At 49.4% G+C, this 26,650-nt stretch overlaps 1 protein-coding gene across 1 annotated transcript in view; it reads right to left on the reverse strand.

Moving 5' to 3' along the window:
• The window catches only part of ARHGEF17 (Rho guanine nucleotide exchange factor 17), a 123,865-nt gene extending 108,342 nt beyond the window's left edge, over positions 1–15,523 (reverse strand). Inside the window, exon 1 of the mRNA XM_081327788.1 lies at positions 11,631–15,523. Coding sequence (XP_081183914.1) covers positions 11,631–15,380 — 3,750 coding nt within the window. The 5' untranslated portion in view covers positions 15,381–15,523. The remainder of the gene's footprint in view (positions 1–11,630) is intronic.
• Between the last annotated feature and the right edge of the window lie 11,127 nt (positions 15,524–26,650).

Consider the following 26,650-nt stretch of genomic DNA (forward strand, 5'->3'; position numbering starts at 1 on the left):
TACAAGTTCTTTTGTTGGGTTGCCTGCCTACCTGGTACAGCGGGGGTCCTCAACCTTGGCAATTTTAAGACCTTTGAGGACCCCTGTGGTACAGAATTTGGAAGGGACCCTAGAGGTCTTCTAGTCCAACCCGCAGCTTAAGCAGGAAACCCTATCTTGTTTCAGACCAATGGCCTGTCCAATTTCTTCTCAAAACCTCCAGTGATGGAGCACTCACAACATCTGGAGGCAAGCTTGTTTCACCGATTAATTGCTCTCACTGATAGGAAATGTCTAACCTTAGTTCTAAGGTTGCTTCTCTCCTTGGATTAGTTTCCATCTCTTGACTCTTCGTCTTGCCTTCGTCTGTACCCATCATCCTGGGCAGACTGCAGGTTGAGGAACAGGATGACTTTTCCCATTGAACAGTTTCCTTATTTACCAAGAGGTAAATGCAGAATGGGGAAGAAATGGAGGTAGTGACAGATTTTATTTTCCTGGGCTCCAAGATCACTGCAGATGGGGACTGCAGCCAAGAAATTAAAAGACGCTTGCTCCTGAGGAGGAAAGCCATGGCAGATCTAGACAGCACACTAAAAAGCAGAGACATCACCCTGCCAACAAAAGTGCGTATAGTCAAGGCTACGGTCTTCCCAGTTGCAATGTATGGCAGTGAAAGCTGGACCATAAGAAAGGCCGAGCGCCAAAGAATGGAGGCCTTTGAACTCTGGTGCTGGAGAAGACTCCTGCAAGTCCCTTGGACTGCAAGGCGATCAAACCGGTCAGTCCTAGAGGAGATCCACCCTGACTGCTCTTTAGAAGGTCAGATCCTGAAGTTGAAACTCAAATCCTTTGGCCACCTAATGAGAAGGAAGGACTCACTGGAGAAGAGCCTAATGCTGGGAAAGATTGAGGGCAAGAGAAGAAGGGGACGACAGAGAATGAGGTGGCTGGATGGAGTCACTGAAGCAGGAGGCCTGAGCTTAAATGGACTCCAGAAGATGGTAGAGGACAGGAAGGCCTGGAGGAACGTTGTCCATGGGGTTGCAATGGGTCGGACACGACTTAACAGCAACAAATGCAGAATGCAGCCAGCTGGCGAGGCGAGGAGCCCGCAGGCTGAGTTGTAAAGAGAATAAAGTCATTCAGGAAATCCGTCTATTCAAACCTTACCAGCGTATTTAGGAAGTATTTCACTGGAGACCAGGTGGAATAAAAAGCAAACATCCAGGGGGGAAAAAAGGGAGAGAGAGTTAAAAGAGACAGCAGAAATGCAGGGGTTACAAAAAAAAACACAAAAAAACCCCACACATTTCTAAAAGTTTGCAGAAGCCTAAATATCCCAAAGGTGCTATTTTTTTATTTATTTTTTTCAAGGAGGCAACTGGACCTTCTGGTTTTTCTTTGAAGACGTTTCGCTTCTCACCCAAGAATCTTCTTCAGCTCTGAAGAAACCCAGACAAACCCAGTTAGCAGAAATTGGCTCTGGACTGTAAGGACGAGCTGGGGAAATTTATTTTTTATTTTATTTTAATTCCATTTATATCCCGCCCTTCTCCGAAGACTCAGGGCGGCTTACAAGCTTAGCAGTAGCCTTCATTCTATGTATATGCCTGCTTGTTAGGGCTTTCACACACCCCCAAGCGGCATTATTACAAAGTCAGCTTAATTGCCCCCAACAATCTGGGTCCTCATTTTACCTACCTCGGAAGGATGGAAGGCTGAGTCAACCTTGAGCCTGGTGGGACTCGAACCTGCACTAATTGCAGGCAGCTGGTGTTACTTAAGGAGGCATTAGCCCACTGCTCCACCAAGGCTCATCTGACCTCCTTTTCCTTCGTCCAGCATTATGAGAAGAAAATTTAAAATGATGGCGAGAAGTGCATGGGGAAAAAAAAAGATTCCCTCCCAAGAGCACAACTCCATCCCACTTAAATCGTATTAAAATAAGCAGACGGCTTCAGGTTAATTCCATGTTTCAGAAGATCAGGAAGAGGGGGAACGTGTAGGAATATGGAGATCAGCTGGAGGAAGGAATGCAAGGATTGAGAAATGAAAGGACAGCTCTTTCCTGGGAACAACGCACAGGAGGCGTGAGAAAGAAGCTCAATGCAGCCCCACCTTGATTCTGTTTGGTATAAGATGAAGTGGAGAGTGCAGTGTATGCCTCCCAGCATACACAAAGGACAGCACAGCAGGAGGCTGATGGTGCAGATCAGCAGAGGGGCTGGACAGCTCCGGGCGATGACTGCTCACTCAGGATAAGCCTAATGAGTTAAGCTGTTGACAGCCCCAGGCATGGTCAGCCTGGTGGGAAGCCAGGATCTACACCCATTGTCACCTGCACTGGCAGGAAGCCCAGGTTTGAACTGATTGGATGCCATCCACCTGGGCAGGTACAAATAGACGCCAGGCTTCCCTGTTTCCCCAGTTCGTTCTGTTCAGAATAAACTCATCTTTACCCCAGCTCTGTGTCCGTCTCTATGTGAAGCACGCGACTTTACAGAGAGAAACTGGGGTAGGTTTTTTTCCAAGAGTCTGTTGTTCTACCGTGAAGTATTCATTATGGTTCCAAAGCTGTTTGTTTTTCAAAAGGCAACTTTTGAAAAAGTTTGTTTTTTTTTCCTTTCTTAAAAAAATAATCTGATTGATTTATCGAAATATAAAATACAAACAGAAATTTTAAAAAGGTAGTAAGAGAATTAGAAAAGGGGGAAGGTCAAAGAAAAAGAAGAGAAGTGTAGGAAAAGAAGAGAAAAAGAAAAAAAACCGGCACCCACTTCCCACTCTCTTGAACACGGTAGAAAATAAGCCACATCGCAGTCACAACTTTTTTGCTTTTACACCGCAATTTGCACAAACCGTTTCTCTAAACAAGACACCTGTCGGATTAACGAAAACAAAATCAAGTTTTCATTTTCTTTTCTTTTTTTTTTCTTCATTGCCAGCACAAAATTCTGAAAGCAATTTCAAGATAGAAGCTACGGTAGCTTAAATGTATTCTCATCTTTGGATAAAAAAATCAGCTTTTTTCATCACTGGAAGTTTTTAAGAAGAGACTGGACAGCCATTTGTCTGAAATGGTGTAGGGTTTCCTGCCTGAGCAGGGGGTTGGACTAGATGACCTCCAAGGTCCCGTCCAGCTCTACTCTATTCTATGAGACTGCTCGGTTTCCTGTCTGAGCAGGGGGTTGGACTAGATGACCTCCAAGGTCCCTTCCAAGGGTTGGACTAGATGACCTCCAAGGTCCCTATGGAATCAGCTTCCGGTTGAGCTCCGGATGGCGCCCGATCTTCGCTCCTTTCGCCGCAATCTCAAAACATACTTGTTCGAACAAGCCGGCCTGGCCTGATGGGGGATTGGTGGGGTCATTTTATTGGGGTTTTAATATGTATTGATTGTTTTTTAGTGGGCATGTATTTAATCATTTTTTAACTTTTGTAATTCTGTATTTTTATTCTTGCCCTGTTCACCGCCCTGAGTCCTTCGGGAGAAGGGCGGTATAGAAATATTATTAAATTAAATTAAATTAAATTCCAACTTTTATTACTGTTGTTGTTGTTGTTGTTGTTATTTGAACCACCTCTACTTCACATTGCTGTGGGGGATAATATATACCTCTATTGACTGATTAATCTTTATCCTGATGCATATTAAAAGAATCCTCAATAAAGATTCAATTTATTTATTTATTTATTTAACCCTAAAGGGAGAAAACGCTTTTGTTTTTTTTCCCTTGAAGAAATTTCGCTTCTCATCTGAGCAGCTTTCTTCACTTCTTGAGAACCGAAGAAGCTTCTTGGAGGAGGAACACCTTTGGGTCAACTGTGACCTGGATGGCTGCAAGTCTCCGCAGACGTTGAGCATTTCCGTTGTTCTACTTTGCCACACTCAAGTTGCGTTCCTGAAATCCTTTCTCTGATCTCTTGATCTGTTCTGCCTCAAAGATCTAACACAGAGGTCCCCAAACCTGTGAGCCACAGCCCACTACCAGGCCGTGGGCTGTTGGCCACCGGGCCACCTGAGTGAGTGTCCAGCGCGTGCGCGTATCCGTGCGCACGCACACACGCATTTGCAATAGTGTCGCAGCACGTCTAGGTGCTAGCGATACCGTGAGCGTTGCACAGGCGCTAGCTGGCATCACGAGTGCACCCCCCTCGTGCTAGCATCGCCGCAGCATGCGGGCGCCACTGTCGCTGTGAGCGCACACTCCCCCCCCACTCGCGCTAGCACTGCGGAGGCGCAAGCACTGTGCCGGCGTTCCTGGCCCCCCCTTTGCATAACGTGCACAATCGTGGCCCCATTCGTGCATGCGCTTCTAGCCCCATTCGCGCGCACATCAAGGCGTCTCCACACACACACACCCCGCTCAAGGTTGGGGAACCCTGGTCTAACCGTGTGGTCTTGCGAAGGGAAGGATGTGATAATGGCCCGTTTTTTGTTCATCCGCTACTCAGGATCCTTTGTTCTCCAGTGCAAATGGACCGACCTTCGTTCGTTTCGCCGGGACCTGAAGACCTGGCTCTTCGAGCTTTCTGGCCCAGGCTGAGAGTTTTTAATTGGGGTTTTTTATATTTTTTCAGGGATTAAATTTAATTCTTTTAATTATGTTTTAAGTACCCTGTAAACCGCCCTGAGTCCTTCAGGAAAGGGCGGTATATAAATTCAATAAAATAAATAAATAAATAAATGGGGACTTCTGAACAGGCAGTACTCGACTTATCGCAGTTTGTTTAGTGTCCGAAGTTGCAACGGGGCACTGAAAAAAGTGGCGTGACCATTTTTCACAACCATCCGCTGCAGCGTCCCCGGGGTCGTCTGATCAAAATTCGGCTGCTTTGGCAACCGCTTCCTATTTACGACGGTCGCCGTGTCCCGGGATTACGTGATCCCCTTGGGTGACCTTCTGACAAGCAAAGTCAACGGAGGGAAGCTGGGTTCGCTTAGCAACTGGGTTACTGGCTTAACGACTGCTGCGATTAACCACGGTGTTAAGAAAAGTCGCAAAATGGGGCAAAGCTCGCTTAACAAATGCCTCACTTAGCAACGGAAATTTTGGGCTCATTTGCGGTCGTACCTCGAGGAATATTGTACAACCTGTCCACCAGGACCTCCTTCCTGCAATCTGATCCCCTCCAGATGTGTGAGGATGTTTCTGTCAATTAACTCTCACACAGCTTGTGAACATCAGCTTAGGAAATGTTAATCTAGCACTATTTATTTATTTATTTATTTATTTATTTAATTGAATTTCTATACCGCCCTTCTCCTGAAGGACTCAGGGCGGTGTACAGGGCAATAAAAACATGACATACAAAAGTTAAAAATAAATAAATTAATTAAGCCCTAACAATAAATAATTAAAATACCCCAAAACCTTAAACCAGGCTGGCCTGTTCAAATAAATAGGTTTTCAGATCACGGCGGAAAGAGCGAAGGTCTTCATTTGCCCAATCTATTGCTTAACAACGGTTTATGAGTAAAGCACAATTGGTTGAGACCATACTAGGCCATAAACCATGATTGAAACCTACAATGGCTGGTTGATTACCCAATGCAATGCTTCAACCAAACCAGCTGCATTAGGATTTACCGTGTTGTGTGAACCCGACCTCCATCTTCTATACTGAAAAATGGATCGGGAGCATCAACAACGTGAGTTCAAAGGGAGAAGCACCACTTTGCTCTTTTTAAAGCAGTCATATCTTTTTCAAGACTTTCACACAAGCCTGGAAATGGTATAGCTGCTTTGAAGAATTGCATGAAGGATGTACTGTCAACATGCAATTCCTGTTTTTTCCCCAGGCTTTCACACACGTGCACAAAAGTTGCAGCTGCTTTAAAGAGCTGCACGAAACACATTACTTTAAACAGGTAAAAGTTTTAAAGCAGCCGCCTCTTCTTTCAGGTTTTCACACAAGCCTGGGGAAAAAGATGCAGCTGCTTTAAAGAGTTGCACGAAACACAGGTTATTTTAAAAGGAGACAGTTTTAAAGCAGCTGCCTTTTTTTTCAGGCTTCCACACAAGCCTGGAAAAGTTGCAGCTGCTTTAAAGAGTTGCATGGAAGATACACTGCTTTAAAAAGCTGAAGCTTTAAAGCAGCCATCTCTTTTTTTCCCCCCAGGCTTGTGTGAAAGTCTGAAAAAAGACACGTCTGCTTGGATGGACAACAGAGAGGGGTTGCGTTAGTGAGATGGAAAGCATATGTTCTCAATATTTTTCAGCATCCTCAAGCACAGCCTTAATGTGGGAAGTCTCTGGAAGAGTCTGACTAAGATGGCTGAGGTTGAATCTGCAAAATATAGAATTCATATTCCCACCAAGACCGGTGTGGTTTTGCCTACTCATGTGAATCCTGAAAGACAAATGAATTGGTCCCCAAAGGAAAAATTTCAATTCCTCTTTAGCTTGGCAAGAACACAGCCAGCCATCCTAAATTCACCACAGGGTCTACATCAGGGGTAGGCAACCTTGGCTCTTTTATGACTTGTGGACTTCAACTCCCAGAATTCCCCAGCCAGGCACGCTGGCTGAGGAATTCTGGGAGTTGAAGTCCAGGATTCATAAAAGAGCCCAGGTTGAAGACCCCTAATGGGAGGGGGAAATAACACTAACTCAGAAAGAGCTAAACTGGTGTTTCTCAACCTCGGCCATTTTAAGAGGTGTGGACTTCAACTCCCAGAATTCCTCAGCCAGCGTGCCTGCCTGAGGAATTCTGGAAGTCCACAAGTCATAGAAGGGCCAAGTTTGAAGACCTCTGCTTTAGGACAAGAGATAATAGATCCTTGGCGATTGCAGAGGTATAATCTTAGACAGAACAACTGACAGCCTTAGCCCTTGATTGCAAACGTATTCGCACAACACACCAAACCCGATTCCTCAGATCTGCCAAGCTAAAAAGTTGAAAAACACATACAATCAATGCCAAAACCTCTGTTGCTAAGTGAAACATTCGTTAAGTGAGTTTTGCCCCACTGTACAACCTTTCTTGCCACCGTTGTTAAGTGAATCACTCCAGTGGTTAAGTTAGTAACCCGGTCGTTAAGCGAATCCGGCTTCCCTCGTTGACTTTGCTTGTCGGAAGGTTGCCAAAGGGGATCGCGTGATCCCGGGACGGTGCAAACCGTCATAAATGCGAGTCAGCTGCCAAATCCTCGGTTGCCAAGCCTCTGAATTTTGGTCACGTGACCCACAACGGTCGTAAACGTGGAAAACAGCCCTAAGTCACTTTTTCCCCTGTGCCGTCGTCACTCTGAACGGCCACGCAGCGAATTGTTGTAAGGCGAGGACTGCCTGTACATCAATCTACTTATTCAGCAAACACAAATCAAGGCAAGGCTATAAGCCAGCATGAAAAACCGGCAACGCACGTCTTCCTCGGTGGAACGTTGTCATTTCCAAAACCACAGAAATCAATGTTTCCTGCAAAATTGCAACCCACAAAACGCGAGGTGTGTTTGACCTGCCTCTCTAAGGTTTGTATCCGGAAGCCTTTTCTGTCATCCATTGGACGTTATTTTCAATTCCAGGGCTGGTTTTTGTTTTGTTTTTCCAAATTCCTTTGTATTATCCCAAGGCTGGCTAAAATTAAAGTAGCCAGAGGATTAGAAAAAGAAAAAAAAAGAGATTATCATTTTTGCACAAAACAAAATACCAGCAGACACATCGCACATTCCTTCTCAGAAAGAGCCACCACCCCCCTCACACAGGAACAAGAGAATATTAAATGTGCTCAAAAATGTAACGGGGAACGGACAGCTAGAACTAACCAAAAAAAAAATGCAGGTAGTCCTCACCTTACGACCGCAAGTGAGCCCAAAATTTTGGTCGCTAAGCGAGACGTTGGTGAAGTGAATTTTGTCCCCATTTTAGGACTTCTTTAGGAATTTTCTCACCACGGTTCTTGAGCGAGTCACCGCCATTGTTAAACTAGTAACACACGGTTGTTAAGTGGATCCGAGTCACGTTGCCAAACCTCTGAAGTGTCATCACGTGATGCTGCAGCGGCCGTTAAGCGTGAAAAACGGTCATGGCTTGCTTCTTTTCCGTGCTGTTGTCACTTTGAACGCTCACTGAATGAACAGTTGTAAAGCGAGGACTACCTATACACTGAACCATAAGCCACCCAAATCCTCTTTTAGCCTATTCCAACATGTTGTGCAATCACAATTTTTTTGTGGGACATCAAGATGTAAGTTATCCCTTCCCGAAGACTCTGGTCCAGGGGTAGCAACCTTGGCGCTTTTATGACTGGTGGACTTCAACTCCCAGAATTCCTGAGCCAGCCATGCTGAGGGGAAAGGGAGAGGTTTCCAAGCTGAGCTCGGCTGGCTCAGGAATTCTGGGAGTTGAAGTCCACATAAAAGGGCCATAGATTCCCCCATGCTGGCTGAGGATTTCTGGGAGTTGAAGTCCACAAGTCATAAAAGGACCATAGTTCCCCCATGCTGGCTCAGGAATTCTGGGAGTTGAAATCCACGAATCATGACTGGGCCACAGTTCCCTCATGCTGGCTCAGGAATTCTGGGAGTTGAAGTCCATAAGTCATGATGGGGCCATAGATTCCCCCATGCTGGCTCAGGAATTCTGGGAGTTGAAGCCCATGAGTCATGACGGGGCCATAGTTCCCTCATGCTGGCTCAGGAATTCTGGGAGTTGAAGCCCACAAGTCATGAAGGGGCCATAGTTCCCTCATGCTGGCTCAGGAATTCTGGGAGTTGAAGCCCACGAGTCATGAAGGGGCCATAGTTCCCTCATGCTGGCTCGGGAATTCTGGGAGTTGAAGTCTACAAGTCATGACGGGGCCATAGTTTCCCCCATGCTGGCTGAGGAATTCTGGTAGTTGAAGTCCACGAGTCATGACGGGGCCATAGTTCCCCCCATGCTGGCTCAGGAATTCTGGGAGCTGAAGTCCTCGAGTCATAAAAGAGTCCAAGGGCTCTCAATAAGTCCATCTCCTCTGATAAAAGTCCACCCCAGGTTTTCCTACTCACCTCAAATCCTGCTGTTTGTGCAGACTTAAACCCATCCATAGACTTAAGTGAGGGCCTCAATCCCTCTTTTTTCTTTTTTTCCACATGCAACTTTCTGGGCTGTATAATTTACTGTCTAAGGGAGGAAACTGCAAATTACATCCTTCTCCTTTCAGATGTGTCGGACAGCCAGCATTTCCTATCCTGGCTGGGGATGATGAGAGCTGTGGTCCAACCCGCTCTACAGAAAGGCAGATGAACAGGAATTCACCTTTATGAAAACTGGCTGGTTGCATGCTAAGTTTGGGAAGGGTTAAATGGGGTTCGTTTTTCTTGTCGCTCAGCAACTTATGAGAAGCCAGACTGCCTGCTCAGCCATCATTCAGGGTTATCAATGGGAGGGAATGCTTGTGGGCTCCTCTGGGCTTGGCTCTTTTCCTGCGGGCGGACGCTTCATTACCCAACTAAGTAACATTATCAGTACTAGGAGGGAATGGGGTTTGCAGAGTGGAGGAAGAGGAGGAGGAGGAGGACTGTGGGATCCTTGATGCTCTCTGAGGTTAATTTCTTGCAGACGTTTCATTACCCAACTAGGCAACACCATCAGTGCTAGAAGGGTGTGAGGTTTGCGAGGGGGAGGAGGAGGAAGAGGAGGAGGATCATGTGGGCCTTAGTGTTCTCTGAGCTTGGTGGTTTTCTTGCAGATGTTTCATTACCCAACTAGGTAACACCGTCAGTGCTAGAAGGGTTTGTGGAGTGGAGGAGAAAACGAAGGGGAGAGGAGGAGGAGGAGGAGGAGGAGGAGGAGGAGGAGGAGGAGGAGGAGGAGGGTGGCTGTGGGGTCCCTGGTGCTGTCTGAGCTTGGGCTGTTTTCTTGCAGACATTACATTATCCAACTAGGTAACATCATCAGTGCTAGAAGAGAGTAGAGTTTGTGGAGTGGAGGAGAAAACGGAGGAGAGAGGAGGAGGAGGAGGAGGAGGAGGAGGAGGAGGAAGGCTGCGGGGTCCCTGGTGCTCTCTGAGCTTGGGCTGTTTTCTTGCAGACATTACATTACCCACCTAGGTAACACCATCAGTGCTAGAAGGGAGGGGGATTGTGGAGTGGAGGAGGAGGAGGAGGAGGAGGAGGAGGAGGAAGGCTGCGGGGTCCCTGGTGCTCTCTGAGCTTGGGCTGTTTTCTTGCAGACATTACATTACCCAACTAGGTAACACCATCAGTGCTAGAAGGGAGTGGGGTTTGTTCTCTGTTTATAAGCGAGTAGCTTGCCCAAACTCTTTTAGCTCTGACGATGTTACCCAGTTGGGTAACAAAGTAAGGGAACAACCAAGCTCAGAGACTCGGTCATACAGCTCATAAAATGGGGCAAAACCCATGTAACAACAGTCTTGCTTAGCAATGGAGAATCTGGGCTCAGCTGCAGTCCAAAGTCAAGGACCACCTTTATTGCCAAAAAATAAGTCCCAACGTGGATCTGATCGTAGAGATATAAAGAGTCAAGCTTAATTCAATGGCACCTCTATCTTCCAATCCTCCCTGACATATTCCATACACCTGGCTCTTTCCCAATCTCACCCACTTTAAGCTGTGTGGACTTTAACTCCCAGAATTCCCTAGCTAGCATGGCCATAGTCAGGAATTCTAGGAATCGAAGTCCCCTCATCTCCAAGTTGCCAAGGCTGGGAAGAATTGCGCTGGCCTGTTCCAGTTTAGATCAGCGTTTCTCAATTGTGGCCGCTTTAAGAGGCCACTTTAAGATGCTGGCTGGGGAATTCTGGGAGTTGAAGTCCACCCATCTTAAAAGTGTACCAGGCTATGAAACACTGCCTTAGGCTTTGGTCTGTGCTGTGTCATTCTACTGCAGGGGTCTTCCAACTTGGCCCCTTCATGACTTGTGGACTTCAACTCCCAGAATTCCTCAGTCAGCGTGGGGGAACTATGGCCCCTTCATGACTTGTGGACTTCAACTCCCAGAATTCCTCAGTCAGCGTGGGGGAACTGTGGTCCCTTCATGACTTGTGGACTTCAACTCCCAGAATTCCTGAGCCAGCATGTGCCTGGCTGGGGAATTCTGGGAGTTGAAGTCCACAAGTCATAAAAGGGCCAAGTTTGAAGATCCCTGTTCTACTGGATGGGTGCTCAATTCCCCTCAGACACAACACAACAACGCAACCCCCCCCCAAAGAGACAGCCCTCATGTGCCGCATGGTCTAATTCCTCCTTCAGACCTCAAAAACACCAACACAAACCAACCTCCTTCACGCAAACAACACTCTTGCGTGAAGCCTGACAAACAGTACGTAACATCAGCCTCTGCGTTTACTTGCCACGAGGACTAGCAACCAAAATATGCGTGGCAGACTGTTTCAGGCCGTTGTCTCTCTCCTTAGACACAACCCTGTTCAAACCAAGGGTCTGTGTGTGTGTGTGTGTTTGTGTGTGTGTGTGTGTGTGTGTGTGTGTGTGATGTCATCACAGCCCCACCACAAATGAAGTTGGGAGAAGGCAAGTGACATCCAGACCCTACATGCTGGCCGTGCAACAATCCTATCGGTGGGACAACTCGGTTTTGCAAAATTTTCACCCTGATGCGGAACCTATTAAAAACATAACCTTTAGCCAGGACATTTCTTAAAGACTCCAGGAAAAAAAATAAAGAAAGACCCACAAAACTCACCACTTTCGGCTTGCTCCTGGAGCTGGTGGCACTCACATCTGCATGGTGTTTGGGGCACCTGGGCAGCTTGGGTTCCGTCGTGGTTGGCGTGGAAGGGGACGATCTGGGGGTATCCACAGTGGTGCTGGGGACGGTCTCCCCAGAACTGAGAGTCAACATGTAGTGCTTGGTGACATCCTCCAGGGATGGGACCTGAAGAGCTGCGGAAGGTCTTGCCGGCAGCTGCGGCAGCTCCTGAATGACCGGGTGGGCGTTCTGATAGAGCGAAGTGGGCAGGTGGGCACCGGAGATGGGAGGAAAGGTGGCAGGCTCGCTGCTGTGGCGCACATGCTTGGAAGCCGGCCTCGCTCTGCCCAGCGTGGTGGGCACGGCGGAAGGCAGCGCCGTCTCTTCCTTCCTGCTTTCCTGGTTACTCACTCGGTCGATGCGCTTCTTGGAACTTCGCCGGACTATCCGAGGTGACAAGACTTCGGCCAGCTTGGGATGAAAGCCAAAGTTTTGAGGGACGTCAACCTCGTGGTCTTCGGGGGCCATCAGCAGCATCTGCTCCGACTGGGAGGACAACCTACACCCCTCCTGCTCCGTGGACTGGTCCCTTTGCTCCGAAAGGATGGGTTCGCTGCTGGAGGGAGGGATGTTCTGTTCCATTTCGTTAATGGGCTCTCCGGCGCCCATGAAGCCGGGGCTGGCATGCTCGCCACGGCGGCTAGGGTCACTGAACGACTTCTTCTTGATGGGCTTCCCGTTGCCCTTCTCATCGATCACCTTGTCCATGGCTCCGGGCTGGCTGACGATGTTCTGGATCAGGGTGCTATAATCCTTCAGGCCATCACTGCAAACGGACAGGTCGCTGGCCGCGCTTCCCGTGCAATCCGACAAGGCCGCAGCTGAGGACTCCAGGATGCCGGTCTTTGAATTCAACGAGCCCAGAAGGTTACTATCCACGGAGAAGTTCTTGGAGTCCTCCGAGATGGAGCACCTCCTGTGGGGCATGGGGTCGCTGAGAGAGCGGTAGGAATCGCCGCTGGACTCGCCGTTGCTTGCGTTGCTGGATTCGGAACCGTTGTTCCCCAAGGAGGGGAACTTCCTCCGGCGCCGAAGGGCGCTCGGAGTCAGAGGCGTCTCCGACAAGCCCTGGGACACCATTTTGTGGTTGGAGAGCACCTCATCCACAAGTGCCACCTTCTCATTCCCTTCAGTTAGATGGTTTAGGAGAAGCTTCTCCTTCTTCTCAAGAGGACCGGCTTCAGTTCCTCTACGGTTGGCCAACTTCCACGCAGCCACGGATGGATCGAGATAACTGTACGCTGGAGACGTCTCCGGTTCGGTCACAATTCCTTCATCTGTCATACTGGATTCAGGACGTTCTTCTAAAGATTTCCTGCAGGATAGGTTTCCTTCGGAATCCGCTTTCTCCAAGCACTGACCACAGCTTTCTTCTTTCGAGGCCTCCTCCCCCTTTGCGTTCTCCTTGGGCTCCAGAGCAAAATTATAGTCATGTTCAGAGCCAATCTTACTTATCTTCTCAAAAACCTGCCTGGCTTCTTGGATGTACTGATCTTGAATGATTACAGGGAGGACTTCGTCTTCCTTCTCCCGGCTGTCGGAAACCACGCCGTTGTGGTCAAAGCGAGTGGCCAGCAGAAGCTCCGAAGAACTTGGCTTCATGGCGTTCTGCAAAAACAGACGGCGGGAGGCCGGCTTGTCTGAGTAAGTGAAAGATTTGGCCCGTCTCAGCGTCGCCGTGAGGTCCTTCAGGGTTGGACGGTTGCCCAAGACCCAACGGTTGGGTGGTTGAACCTCACCTGCAGTTTTCCCCACTATCTGGTGCTCGGCTCCTCCTTGGGGACACTGTTCATCTCTGCCGACACCGCTGCCACCACCAACACCACCGCCGCCGCCCAACGCCACGTCTTCTTGGTCCCCCAACCTACTGCCCTTTTTCCTGGCCTTCAGCTCCAGAAGGTCCGATTTCAGGAAGCTGAGGAGGGCCAAGGTCTCGCTGGCAATGTCAGGGTTGGACCTGGACTTCTGCTGCTTGGACTTGGCTGCCACGGGTTCGAGGCCACAAGGCAGCAAACTCTCATAGGAGGACAACTCCTGCTTGGTCCTCACCAACCCCAAGGGCAGCTTGGGACGGGCCCGGATCGGAGGCTGCAACCGGGCCGGGCTGTCGTTCGGGCCGAAACTGGGGGTCCGACCCATGCCGAGACCCGGCTTGCTTTGGCCAACCCAGCATCCGGCCTGTTGCTCTTCCTCCTTCAAAGTCTCCGTGCTGGAGTATCTGCTGCTACTTCGGGAGCCGGCTGGGCTGGAGGCAAAGGGGGGGATGTTGACCTTGGAGACCCGGGAGACCAAAGGCAGGGGGGACCCCGAGGAAAGCGGGCCGGGGGAAGGGCCCGGCAAGGGCCTGCCGCCCTCAGGGGGGACCCCCCCCAAAAGCGGCCTGGCTCCCTCGGCAAGGGAGGCCCCTTTGGCTTCTGGGGCTGGGGGAGTCCTCTCCTCCAGCTGGGGGGGCAGGAGACCCCCAGAAAGCTCCAGCTGGGCCTTGAGGTGCCACTCCATGCCGGGCACTGCCCGGGCCTCCTCCTGGGCCTCAGTTTCCCTCTTCTTCCTCCGAAGGGAGCGTCTCCGGGGCACCGGGGTGGACTGGGCCTCCTCTTTCTCCTCCTCCTCCTCCTCGCTGCCTGAGGAGCCTCGGGGGCAGCTCTTCCCACCCAGCCCGTCGGCAGCGGGGCCCAAGGCGGGAGAGGGCCTCGACTCCTCCTCGCTGCTGCTGCTGCTGGAGACCTCCGGGGGGACCCGGCCGCCCCAGGCCGGGCAGGAGGAGGACGCCGACGACGAGGCGGCGGCGGCGGCCGAGCTATGCCAGGAATGCGAAGTATCCCACAGCTGAGGCGGCGGCGGCGGTTTCTCCGCCGCTCCTGGGGAGCCCCGCGCCGCCCGGAGCCCCGCGAAAGGGACGCAGCTGCGGGGCGGCGGAGGCGGCGGCGGGCCGGCCGGCCGCTCCTCCTCCTCCTCCTCCTCCTCCTCCTCGGCCCAGCGAGGCCCGTCCAGAGCCGGCCCGCCGTCGAAGGGCAGCCCCGTCAGGCTCCGCAGGGCCGTCCCGTCGGCGCCCGGGCCGCCCCGTCGCCGCTCGGACGCCTGCAGCTGCTGCTGCTGCTGCCGCCGAAAACTCTCGCCGAAAAGTTTGCGCATCGCCGTCACGCTGGGCCAGTCCGGCGCCGGTGGATCGCCCGGCCCTTTGCCTGAGGAGGCTGAGGCGGCGGCGCTGTTGCTGCTGCTGCGGCGGCGGGGCGGCGGGTCCGGGGGCTGCTCGGCCTCGGCGCCCGCCAGCTCCTCCTGGGCGGCGGGGCGGGCGCAGGTGGCTCTTCCGCGGCCCGGCGGGGCTTCGTCTTCGGGGCCGGCGCAGAAGCGTTGGGAAAGTTGGCGCACGGAGGGCGAGAGGCTCCGCAGGGCGCGGCCGGCCGGCTCGGCGGCGGCGGCGGCGGCGGCGGGGCGGCAGACGCTGAAGGAAGCGGCGCGGCCCGGCGATCGCCGCCCGATGGGCTCCGGTGGCGGCGAGCGCTGCGCGCTGGGCGGCTGGCGAGGCGGCGGCGGCGGCTCCCCGCGAAGGGCGCCTCCTCCGCCCCCTCCTCCTCCTCCTCCTCCTCCGTCGGGCTGGGCCGGCCCGATCCACTTGGCCAGGCGCTGGAAGGAGACGCTCCGGTAGAGCGGGCTCCTCTTCTGGCTCTCCGCCGCCTCCGCCATTGTTGAGGCGGGCGGCTGCAGGGCCCTCCCCGCCGAGCTGCGGCGGGATCCCCGAGTCCTGGAAGCGTCCCGGGCACGCCGCCGCCGCCGCCGCCGCCTTCAAGCCATCCGAGGAAGGGAGGAAGGAGGAGAAGGAAACAGAGAGAGAGAGAGAGAGGAAGGAGAAAGTTAAGAGAGAAAAGAAGAGAGAGAGAGAGAGAAAGAAGTACGAGAAAGAGAAGGAGAAAGAAAGGGTGAAAAGAAAGGAGGAAGGGAGGAAGGAGGAGAAGGAAACAAAGAGAGAGAGAGAAAGAAGTACGAGAAAGAGAAGGAGAAAGAAAGGGTGAAAAGAAAGGAGGAAGGGAGGAAGGAGGAGAAGGAAACAAAGAGAGAGGAAGGAGAAAGTTAAGAGAGAAAAGAAGAGAGAGAGAGAAGTACGAGAAAGAAGGAGAAAGAAAGGGTGAAAGAAAGGAGGAGGGAGGAAGGAGGAGAAGGAAACAGAGAGAGAGGAAGGAGAAAGTTAAGAGAGAAAAGAAGAGAGAGAGAGAAGTACGAGAAAGAAGGAGAAAGAAAGGGTGAAAGAAAGGAGGAGGGAGGAAGGAGGAGAAGGAAACAGAGAGAGAGGAAGGAGAAAGTTAAGAGAGAAAAGAAGAGAGAGAGAGAAGTACGAGAAAGAAGGAGAAAGAAAGGGTGAAAGAAAGGAGGAGGGAGGAAGGAGGAGAAGGAAACAAAAGAGAGAGGAAGGAGAAAGTTAAGAAAGAAAAAGAGAGAGAGAGAGAGTACGAGAAAGAGAACAAAAAAGAAAGGGTGAAAGAAAGGAGGAAGGAAGGAAGGGAAAGAGGCCGAAGGAAAGAGAGAAAGGGGAAAAAATAGGCAGAAGGAGAAAGAAAGGGAGGGAGGGAGGGAGGAAGGAAGGAAGGAAGGAAAGAAAGAAAGAAAAAACGAGAAAGAAACAAGAAATGATAGAGCGTGCGAAAGAAGGAAAAAGATGAAAGAAAGAAAGAAGAAAGAAAGAAAGAAAGAAAGAAAGAAAGAAAGAAAGAAAGAAAGAAAGAAAGAAAGAAAGAAAGAAAGAAAGAAAGAAAAAGCGCCGGAGGAGGAGGAGGAGGGCAAGTTGCAGCAGACTTCCACCAAGTTCCCACGTTCACTTCCGAGCTCGGGTCCCGCGAGGCGCGGGGGGGGGGGGCGGGTGGAGGCGAGGAAAATCCGGCCGAAAGCAGCTCCGGAGCGGCGGGGAGATGGCAACAATGTAAACGCTCTTTCCGCGCGGCGGTTCCGATTCGCTCGGCCGAGCCAGGTTCCCCCGGGGGGGATGGAGAAGGAAAAACGGGGTGGGGTGTGCAAACACCCCCCCCCCAAAAAAAAACACCCCCCCACCAGGGGTGGTCGATCGAAGTCGAGGTTCGCCCGGCGAACTTCCAGGCCCTCCCCAAAAGGGCGATCCGGTTCGGTCGGTGCAAACGAGTCTCTTTGAGAATCCAAGCGGGGGGGGGGGGGTTGGTGGGTTAATAAAATGCAACTTCTAACTCGTGCTGGGGGGCTTCAGCGGCCTCCCCCCCGTTCTTTTGCAAAAGGAAAAAAAATCCCCCACAAAAGCTTGCTTTTTTAGGAAAAAAAAAGACCCCCCCCCCCAATTTTCCCGGCTTTGAGCCGTCGCAAACGTCCGGGGTGGAGGGGTGGGGGGGCTCCCCTTTTTCAAAGCGCATCCTCATCTCTCCTTCGCATTTTGCTGTTTGTTTGTTGTGTGTTATTTTTCCCTGGTTCCTTTTTTCGCCCCTCTCTTGCTCTGTGTGTGTGTGTGTGTGTGTGTGTGTGTGTTTTCTCAAAGAAAGTTTCACATAAACTTTCCCCCTGAAGAGGCGTGGCTTCCTCTTCCTCCCCCCCCCCACCGCTCCAAAAAAAAAAAAGTAGGGTTGGTCTTTTGCCAGAACGAATCTTTGGGAACATTCCTCGCGGAGAAGGGAAGGAGCAGGAAAAAGGAAAAGGGGTCATATAGATTGAGAGCCGCTGGGTCACGCCAAAAACCCAAGAGACACAGACAGACACACAAAGTCGGCATGCCTAAGCAAGGGATGAAAAGTGTGGCTTTCCAGTTTGGCAAGGAAACACCTTGAAACTTCCAAGACGACGACAAGAGTTGAATAAATTGCCATTAGGTATTCACGATGGACCGTGATTAATATTTATTTAAATATCTAATAAATATATATCTGAGGGACGCGGTGGCTCAGTGGGTTAGGAGGCTGAGCTTGTCGATCAGAAGGTCGGCAGTTTGGCGGGTCGGATCCCGAGTGACGCGTAGCAGAGTGAGCGCCTGTTACTCGTCCCAGCTTCTGCCAACCTAGCAGTTCGAAAGCCCGTAAAAATGCAAGTAGAAAAATAGGGACCGCTACGGTGGGAAGGTAACAGCGTTCCGTGCGCCTTTGGCGTCTAGTCATGCCGGCCACATGACCACGGAGACGTCCTCGGACAAGCGCTGGCTCTTCGGCTTTGAAACGGAGATGAGCACCGGCCCCTAGAGTTGGAAACGACTAGCACGCATGTGCGGGGGAACCTTTACCTTAAATATATATCTAATAAATCTATATCATCTGTCTAATAAATCTATATCATCTATCTAATAAATCTATCATCTGTCTATAATAAATCTATACCTCATCTGTCTGTCTGTCTGTCTGTCTGTCTCTATCTATCTATCTATCTATCTATCTATCTATCTATCTATCTATCTATCTATCTATCATCTATCTATCTTTAATTTGCCAGATAAGCCTGCATGGGTTTGTACAGCAATTTTGCAATTGGGTGTACATACATTTTAGAATTTTACAGATCAGCTAGCCAAACAGATCCCAAGACAGTTCTCCTGTCTGTTGATCCCATGCAAATTAAATTTGAACACAGAATTTAAAAAGCAAGAATAAATGTAACCTTTTTGGTAAGATTATGTTGGTTTGCACCCCTATAGTCAATTGGGCAGGGCAGTTAGCTGAAGAGATCGCAAAAGAAATTTATCCTCTCTGAACATCTCTAGCAATTGGGTTGTGAACATAACAACAACAACAATAATAATAAGTTGGAAGGGACTTTGGAGGTCATCTAGTCCAACCCCCTGCTCAGGCAGGAAACCGTATATCATTTCAGACAAATGGCTGTCCAGTCTCCTCTTAAAAACTTCCAGTGCTAGAGCATTCACCGCTTCCGGAGGCAGGTTGTTCCACTGGTTAATTGTTCTACAGGTAATCCTCAACTTAATGACCACAATTGGGCCAAACTTTTGGTTGCTAAGCAGGAGAGTTGTCGAGTTCCCCCCCACCATTTTTACAACCATTCTTGCCACAGTTGTTAAGCAAATCACAGCAGTTGTTAAGTTAGCAATCCAGTTGTTAAGTGAATCTGGCTTCCCCGTTGACTTTGCTTGTCTGAAAGTCGCAAAAGGTGGGCAACATGACTTTGGGACACTGTTACTTTCATAAATACATGCCAGGTGCCAAGTGTCTTAATTTTCAACACATAACAACAGTTGTGAGTGTGAAAAACAGCTTTAAGTCCCTTTTCCAGTGTCTTTGTAACTTCAAATGGTCACTAAACAAAGTTGAGGACTACCGGTACTTAAACCAGTCTTTCTCAAACTTGGGCCCTTTAAGAAGGGCAGACTTCAACTCCCAGAATTCCCCAGCCAGCATGCCCATTGCTAGGACTTGTGGGAACTGAAGTCCGCATATCTCAAAGTTGCCATGTTTGCAAAGGCATTGTTCTAGCCTGCACCACTTTAATCAGCGTTAATCAACCTTGGGCCCTTTAAGAAGGGTACACTTCAACTCCCAGAATGCCCCAGCCAGCAGCTGGCTGGGGAATTCTGGGAATTGAAGTTCACCATCTTAATGTAACCAAGTTTGAGGAACCTTACTATATAGACCAGGAGTCTTGAAACATGGCCCTTTTATGACTTGTGGACTTCAACTCCCAGAATTCCTCAGCCAGGCACGCTGGTTGAGGAATTCTGGGAGTTGAAGTCCACAAGTCATAAAAGGGCCATGTTTCAAGACTCCTGGTCTATATAGTAAGGTTCCTCAAACTTGGTTACATTAAGATGGTGAACTTCAATTCCCAGAATTCCCCAGCCAGCTGCTGGCTGGGGCATTCTGGGAGTTGAAGTGTACCCTTCTTAAAGGGCCCAAGGTTGATTAACGCTGATTAAAGTGGTGCAGGCTAGAACAATGCCTTTGCAAACATGGCAACTTTGAGATATGCGGACTTCAGTTCCCACAAGTCCTAGCAATGGGCATGCTGGCTGGGGAATTCTGGGAGTTGAAGTCTGCCCTTCTTAAAGGGCCCAAGTTTGAGAAAGACTGGTTTAAGTACCGGTAGTCCTCAACTTTGTTTAGTGACCATTTGAAGTTACAAAGACACTGGAAAAGGGACTTAAAGCTGTTTTTCACACTCACAACTGTTGTTATGTGTTGAAAATTAAGACACTTGGCACCTGGCATGTATTTATGAAAGTAACAGTGTCCCAAAGTCATGTTGCCCACCTTTTGCGACTTTCAGACAAGCAAAGTCAACGGGGAAGCCAGATTCACTTAACAACTGGATTGCTAACTTAACAACTGCTGTGATTTGCTTAACAACTGTGGCAAGAATGGTTGTAAAAATGGTGGGGGGGAACTCGACAACTCTCCTGATATACTGTAGACTGTCCCCAACATCGTGATTCTATCTAGGAGTGATTTCCACAAGTTACAATTATGGGCTGATCTCCATAACTCTGGATCCGATGGTGAGAATTGTACGAGAAATTTATTCACCAATAAAAAAATGAAGTCCGATTTCTTGGCTACGGGCACTTCCTGTTTCTCCTGCATATCAGCTGGCTGTTGTTCAAAGTATGCTTTTTCTTCCCCACTGACTTTGCTTGTGAGAAGGTCGCAAAAAGGGATCACGTGAACACGGAACGCTGCGACCGTCATAAATATGAGTCAGTTGCCAAGAATCTGAACTTTGACTACTGTGGGGAAAAGCAATTTAAAGGAGAACTTTGTAAACAGGATCTATGACGAAGCAATCAAGATGATCAATTAGAAAAGAAGCTTTAAATCGATGTGGTTATTATTTGCAGAAACATGAGCAAAATGTTTATCTTTAATTGTCATTTATTCAAATAACAAAAACTGTATTAATTTAAGGTTGGCAAAAGAGAATATTATTGAAAGGAGAGAAAATCCAGCAGAACCGTAATATGGACTAGGGAATTAGAGAAATTAATTGTCCTTCATTGTTTTTTAAATACGGTGTTTACCAAATATTAAGGTGATTATGTTAAAAAAAATCAATAAAACATATAGATAGATATAGATAGATAGATAGATAGATAGATAGATAGATAGATAGATAGATAGATAGATACAGATATAGATATATAGATATATATAGATATATATATTAAAAAAAGACGCAAAAGGCCACCACATGACCCTGGGATTTGGAGCTGTCATAAATGCATTGCCAAGTGCCTGGGTTTCGATCATGCGACCGTGGGGGATGGGCATGGGGTCGTAAGTTGAGGACTGCTTGAACTAAACCAACGTGGTTCAACTACAGAAGCAGGAACGGAAATATGAACGAGTATCGTTCCCCCGTATTGTTTAGATTTGCAACGTGCATAAGTTTATATATGGGCTTCATTTTATTTATTTGTTGAATTTATTGTCCGCCCGTCGATCTTACCTCCAGGCAACTCTAGTGTTCCTTTCCGTTGTTATGGTGGAGGGCAGTGGAATTAGCCCATTTTACAGAAGGGAAGATAAAGTGTAGTGTATGCTCACAAAATGGGAGGAAAGCCTGTGGAAACAATACTCTTTGCTCTTTCAGTTCTTGGGCTTCCTCAAACCAGGCCTGGTTCCTTCCTCCCTCCCTCCCTCCCTCCCTTCCTTCCTCCCAGATTGTTGGGGGCAATTAAGCTGACTTTGTAATAATGCCACTTGGGGTGTGTGTGTGTGAAAGCCCTAATAAGCAGGCATATACATAGAATGAAGGCTACTGCTAAGCTTGTAAGCCGCCCTGAGTCTTCAGAGAAGGGCGGGATATAAATGGAATTAAAATAAATAAAATAAATAAATTTCTGGTCTTCTGGCCTGCCTTCCCCCTCCTCCTGCCCCTTCCCCCTCCTCCCCTTCCTTCCTTCCTTCCTTCCTTCCTTCCTTCCTTCCTTCCTTCCTTCCTTCCTTCCTTCCTTCCTTCCTTCCCGGTCTTCTGGCCTGCCTTTCCCCTCCTCCCACCCCTTCCCCCTCCTCCCCCTCCTTCCTTCCTTCCTTCCTTCCTTCCTTCCTTCCTTCCTTCCTTCCTTCCTTCCTTCCTTCCTTCCTTCCTGGTCTTCTGGCCTGCCTTCCCTCTCCTCCCACCCCTTCCCCCTCCTCCCCCTCCCCCTCCTTCTCCCTTCTTCTTTCCCTCCCTCCCGCCCCTTTTCCTTCTTTTCTTGTTTCTGATCTTCCTGCCTGCCTTCCCTCTTCCTCCTCCTCCTCCTCCTCCCCTTTCTCCCTCCTCCTCTTCCTTCTCCTCCCCTTTCTCCCTCCTCCTCCTCCTCCTCCTCCCTCCCTCTTTCCCACCCTCTTCCAGATACAGACCTTTCCCATCCATGCTTTTCACTTCCTTTCTGTTCCTCTGTTGTTGTTAGCTGCTAACTCATGTCCGACCCCTCGCGACCCCATGGACAACGTTCCTCCAGGCCTTCCTGTCCTCTACCATCTTCTGGAGTCCATTTAAGCTCACGCCTCCTGCTTCAGTGACTCCATCCAGCCACCTCCTTCTCTGTCGTCCCTTTCTTCTTTTGCCCTCAATCTTTCCCAGCATGAGGCTCTTCTCCAGCGAGTCCTTCCTTCTCATTAGGTGGCCAAAGGATTTGAGTTTCCGCTTCAGGATCTGGCCTTCTACAGAGCAGTCAGGGTGGATCTCCTCTAGGACTGACCGGTTGGATCGCCTCGCAGTCCAAGGGACTCGCAGGGGTCTTCTCCAGCACCAGAGTTCAAAGGCCTCCATTCTTTGGCGCTCGGCCTTTCTTACGGTCCAACTTTCACAGCCGTACATTGCAACTGGGAAGACCATAGCCTTGACCAGGGTTCTTCAAACTCAGCCCTTTTATGACTCATGGACTTCAACTCCCAGAATTCCTCAGCCAGGCACACTGGCTGAGGAATTCTGGGAGTTGAAGTCCATGAGTCATAAAAGGGCCGAGTTTGAAGACCTCTGGCCTTGACTATTTGTTCTTCTGATTTCCCCTCATGTCAATGCTTAGTTTGTTAAGGCAGAGGGCAGGACTGAGTTAGCTGTGGTTCTAACAGTTATTCCGTTGTTTTTATTGCTTTGTTTTGTTGTTATGCCTCTGGGTTCAATTGCATTTGGGATCTGGGGTTTCCTTAATATTAACTCTCCACGAGTCCCGGGAGTCATCACCATGCAGGTGTGCTCAATAAATAAATAAGTAATGAATTGCCATTGCTACCCTGCTCCATTCTAGGTGAAAGGTTGATCTGAAGGCAATTTGTTCCTGGAGCAGCTACTCCACATAGGAAGAAGCCTTGTTCCTTAGTTGTTTGCCCAAGTCAGGGCAATGAAGCGTTTAGGCCCCACATCACCACTAAAGTTACAGAAGTACAACCATTTTTCCCACTGTAACAGCTTCATTGCAGTTTATTTATGATTCAACGTATTGCGCAAAAAAACCCCTAAGCTAAGCCTCTGACAAAACACGTCTTGCAGGTTAATAGAATAAGGGACCTTGGAGGTCTTCTAGTCCAACCCCCCCTGCTCATGCAGGAAACCCTAGACCAGGGGTCTTCAAATTTGGCCCCTTCATGACTCGTGGACTTCAACTCCCAGAATTCCTCAGCCAGCATGGGGGAACTATGGCCCCTTCGTGACTTGCGGACTTCGATTCCCAGAATTCCTCAGCCAGCATGGGGGAACTATGGCCCCTTCGTGACTTGCGGACTTCAACTCCCAGAATTCCTGAGCCAGCATGGGGGAACTATGGCCCCTTCGTGACTTGCGGACTTCAATTCCCAGAATTCCTCAGCCAGCATGGGGGAACTATGGCCTCTTTGTGACTTGTGGACTTCAACTCCCAGAATTCCTGAGCCAGCATGGGGGAACTATGGCCCCTTCGTGACCTGGGGACTTCAACTCCCAGAATGCTTCAGCCAATTCTGGGAGTTGAAGTCCACAAGTCATAAAAGGGCCAAGTTTGAAGACCCCTGCCCTAGACCATTTCAGGCAAATGGCTGTCCGATCTGTTCTTAAAAGCCTCCCACGTTGGAGCACCCACAACTTCTGGAGGCACCACAACTTCCAGAGCCAGTTTGTCTGAATGCAGTAATTAGCCAGTCTGATGTAGTCCTCAACTTACAACCTGTCAGTTAGTGACTGTTTGAAGTTACGACCTATCTGGAAACAGGGACTTACAACCCAGAAGCAAAGTTCTCACGGTCACATGACTGCACTTTGAGTGGTTGGCAATACAACCGTATTTACAGCTGTTTGTTGTGTCCTGTGCTCAAGTGAACATGTTTTACAATGGTTTATTATTTTTTTTAATCCCATTTATATCCCGCCCTTCTCCGAAGACTCAGGGCGGCTTACAATCTAAAGCACAAATCAATGTTTTACCAACACCCATGGCTTCTTCCCAGTTTTTAGCAAAACCACACCATCATGAACAATGGATTCGCTTACCAATCATGGGGTTTGATTAATGAGCATCACAAAAACAATCATAAAATCACATGACGGACCATTTTACGACCGTTATGCCAGAGTGTGTCGGGACCTTTAAAAAAAATCTATTTCTCCTACATTGTTGGCATGTACAGCAATTTTCTCTACATTGTTCTGCCTGAGCAGGGGGTTGGACTAGATCAGGGCTTTTCAACCATTTCACCCGTTGTACCACTCTTGGGATACGGCAACATCCGAGTACCACCAGTCGCCTAGCAAGGGGTCAAAAACCTGATGACCAAAAAGAAAGAAAAGAAGAAAGTGATGACGTACAGGTAGTCCTCGACTTACAACAGTTTGCCTAGTGACTGTTTGAAGTTACAATGGCCCTGAAAAAAGCCCCCCCCCAAGCCACAGCCGAGCAAGACACCTGCCTGCCCGCCCGGCGGCGCTCTTCCTCCTGTCCGAGGTTTTCATGGTTGTGAGCATTTCTGTTGAGGATTGGCAGCGGGGGTGGGGTGGGGGCTTGTTTGGTTTTTATTCCCCCCCCCCCCGATCTGCTGGGTGGTTGCAGCAGGTTTTGGTCACTTCACATGACCCTGGGACACTGTGACCATCATAAATAGGAATCAGTTGCCAAGTATCTGAATGTAAATCAGAAGACCCTGGAGATGCTGCAACATTCCAGCTGATCGGCGCTTCTTCAGGGCTCAGCAGATGTGCCGGGATCAGCACCAAGCTCCAGCTGGATCCTGGCGCTGATCCTGGCGCTTCCGCTGAGCCCCGACAACCCTGCAGCTCCAGCCGTCTCTCGCTCAGGCTTGTGCGGTGCTGCCCCCGGTTCAGCTCATTTCCCTCCCCCGCTACCACTTTTCTAGGATGGTCGCGTACCACCTGCCAGGTGCCAAAGTACCACAGGTGGTACCTGTACCACTGGTTGAAAAGCCTTGGACTAGATGACCTCCAAGGTCCCTTCCAACTCTGTTATTCTAGGATCTATTCTATTACGGTCATTATTCGAAGATTAGTGAAAAGTGCTGGACTAGGAACTGGGAGACGTGAATTCTAGTCCTTCCTCAGCCATGGACGTGCCTGAGTAACTTTGGACCTGTGTCTCAGCCCAGCCCACCTCAAAGGGTTGTTGTGAAAGACAAAATATCAGGGAGAAGCATTCAGTGAGTTTGCTAACTTGAGTTTCCAAAATGGAGGCAGGATGTCAGTGAAGACATAAAGGCTTTCATCAACTCAGTACAGATCCTTGACTTACAAATGTTCGTTTAGCGACCGTTCTAAGTTACAATGGTACTGAAATAAGGGACTTATGACCATTTTTCACACTTACGTCCGTCACAACATTCCCTAGGGTCACGTGTTCAAAATTCGGATGCTTGGCAACTGACTCATACTTATGACGGTCGCAGCTGTCCCTGGATCGCATGATCCCCTTTTGCGATCTTCTGACAAGCAAAGTCAAGGGGGAAAGCCAGATTCACTTAACGACCGTGTTACTAACTGAGCCCCTGCAGTGATTCACTTAACAACGGTGTTGAGAAAAGATGCAAAATGGAGCTCAGCTGTCACTCAGCAGCCCTAATCTGGCTTTATCCAGGCCAGATCTCTCTTTTCAGTTGGCCAAGTGGCCCCTACAAGGAGCTAAAAGCCAATTTTACACTAATTAGAAAAATAACAAAATACAGAATAACAGAGCTGGATTCTGAGAGATTCGGCAAGATTTACGAGACTTTTCTGAACTGGCAGCAAAAAGCAATTTATTGCACCAGTGAACGTCACAGCGTAGGTAAGTTCTCAACCAAGTTGTAACACAACGGATGCATGTGTGCCTACTGTAAATACGCAACAGGGTTGTGTATGCTTCAGGAGCTGCTTAGTAATTATATTCTGAAACCGCCCTTTTATCAGGAGGGTGTTTAGTTACAGAATAACCCACTAATGCCTCCAGCAGAGAGGGTGGAATCCTGCTTTTAATCGGTTATCCATTGAGTTTTGCTGGGGATTTCAAGTAAGTTTCTCTTCCTCCCCGCCACAAAAAAAATTGCTTTTCAGGCATCCTCAGCACTGCTCTTAAGATGCAGAGGTGAGAACAGAACAACAGATTCAGAAGGGACCTTGGAGGTCATCTAGTCCAACCCCCATTCAGGCAGGAAACCCTATACCATTTCAGACAAGTGGCTGTCCAGTCTCTTCTTAAAAGCCTCCAGTGATGGAGCGCCCACAACTTCTGGAGGCAGGCTGTTCCACTGGCTAATTGTCCTCACTGTTAGGAAGTTTCTCCTTAGTTCCAGGTTGCTTCTCTCTTTGATTAGTTTCCATCCGTTGCTTCTTCTCCTGCCTTCTTCAGGTGCTTTGGAGAATAGCTTGACACCCCACCCACCCCCTCCTCTTTGGGGCAGTTCCCACACTGCAATCATGTCAGTCTGCAACCCGCGGCTCCGGAGCCGCATGTGGCTCTTTCAGCCGTCTCCTGCGGCTCCCAGTCCTCTGCCATGTGCAGTCCAAAAAAAAAAAAGTGGGACTAAAAAAGTTCAACCAATCAGTTCAAATATGCAGGGTAGGTGCATATC

Source organism: Vipera berus (genome assembly GCF_964194415.1).
Source record: "Vipera berus genome assembly, chromosome: 4".
Classification (NCBI taxonomy): domain Eukaryota; kingdom Metazoa; phylum Chordata; class Lepidosauria; order Squamata; family Viperidae; genus Vipera; species Vipera berus.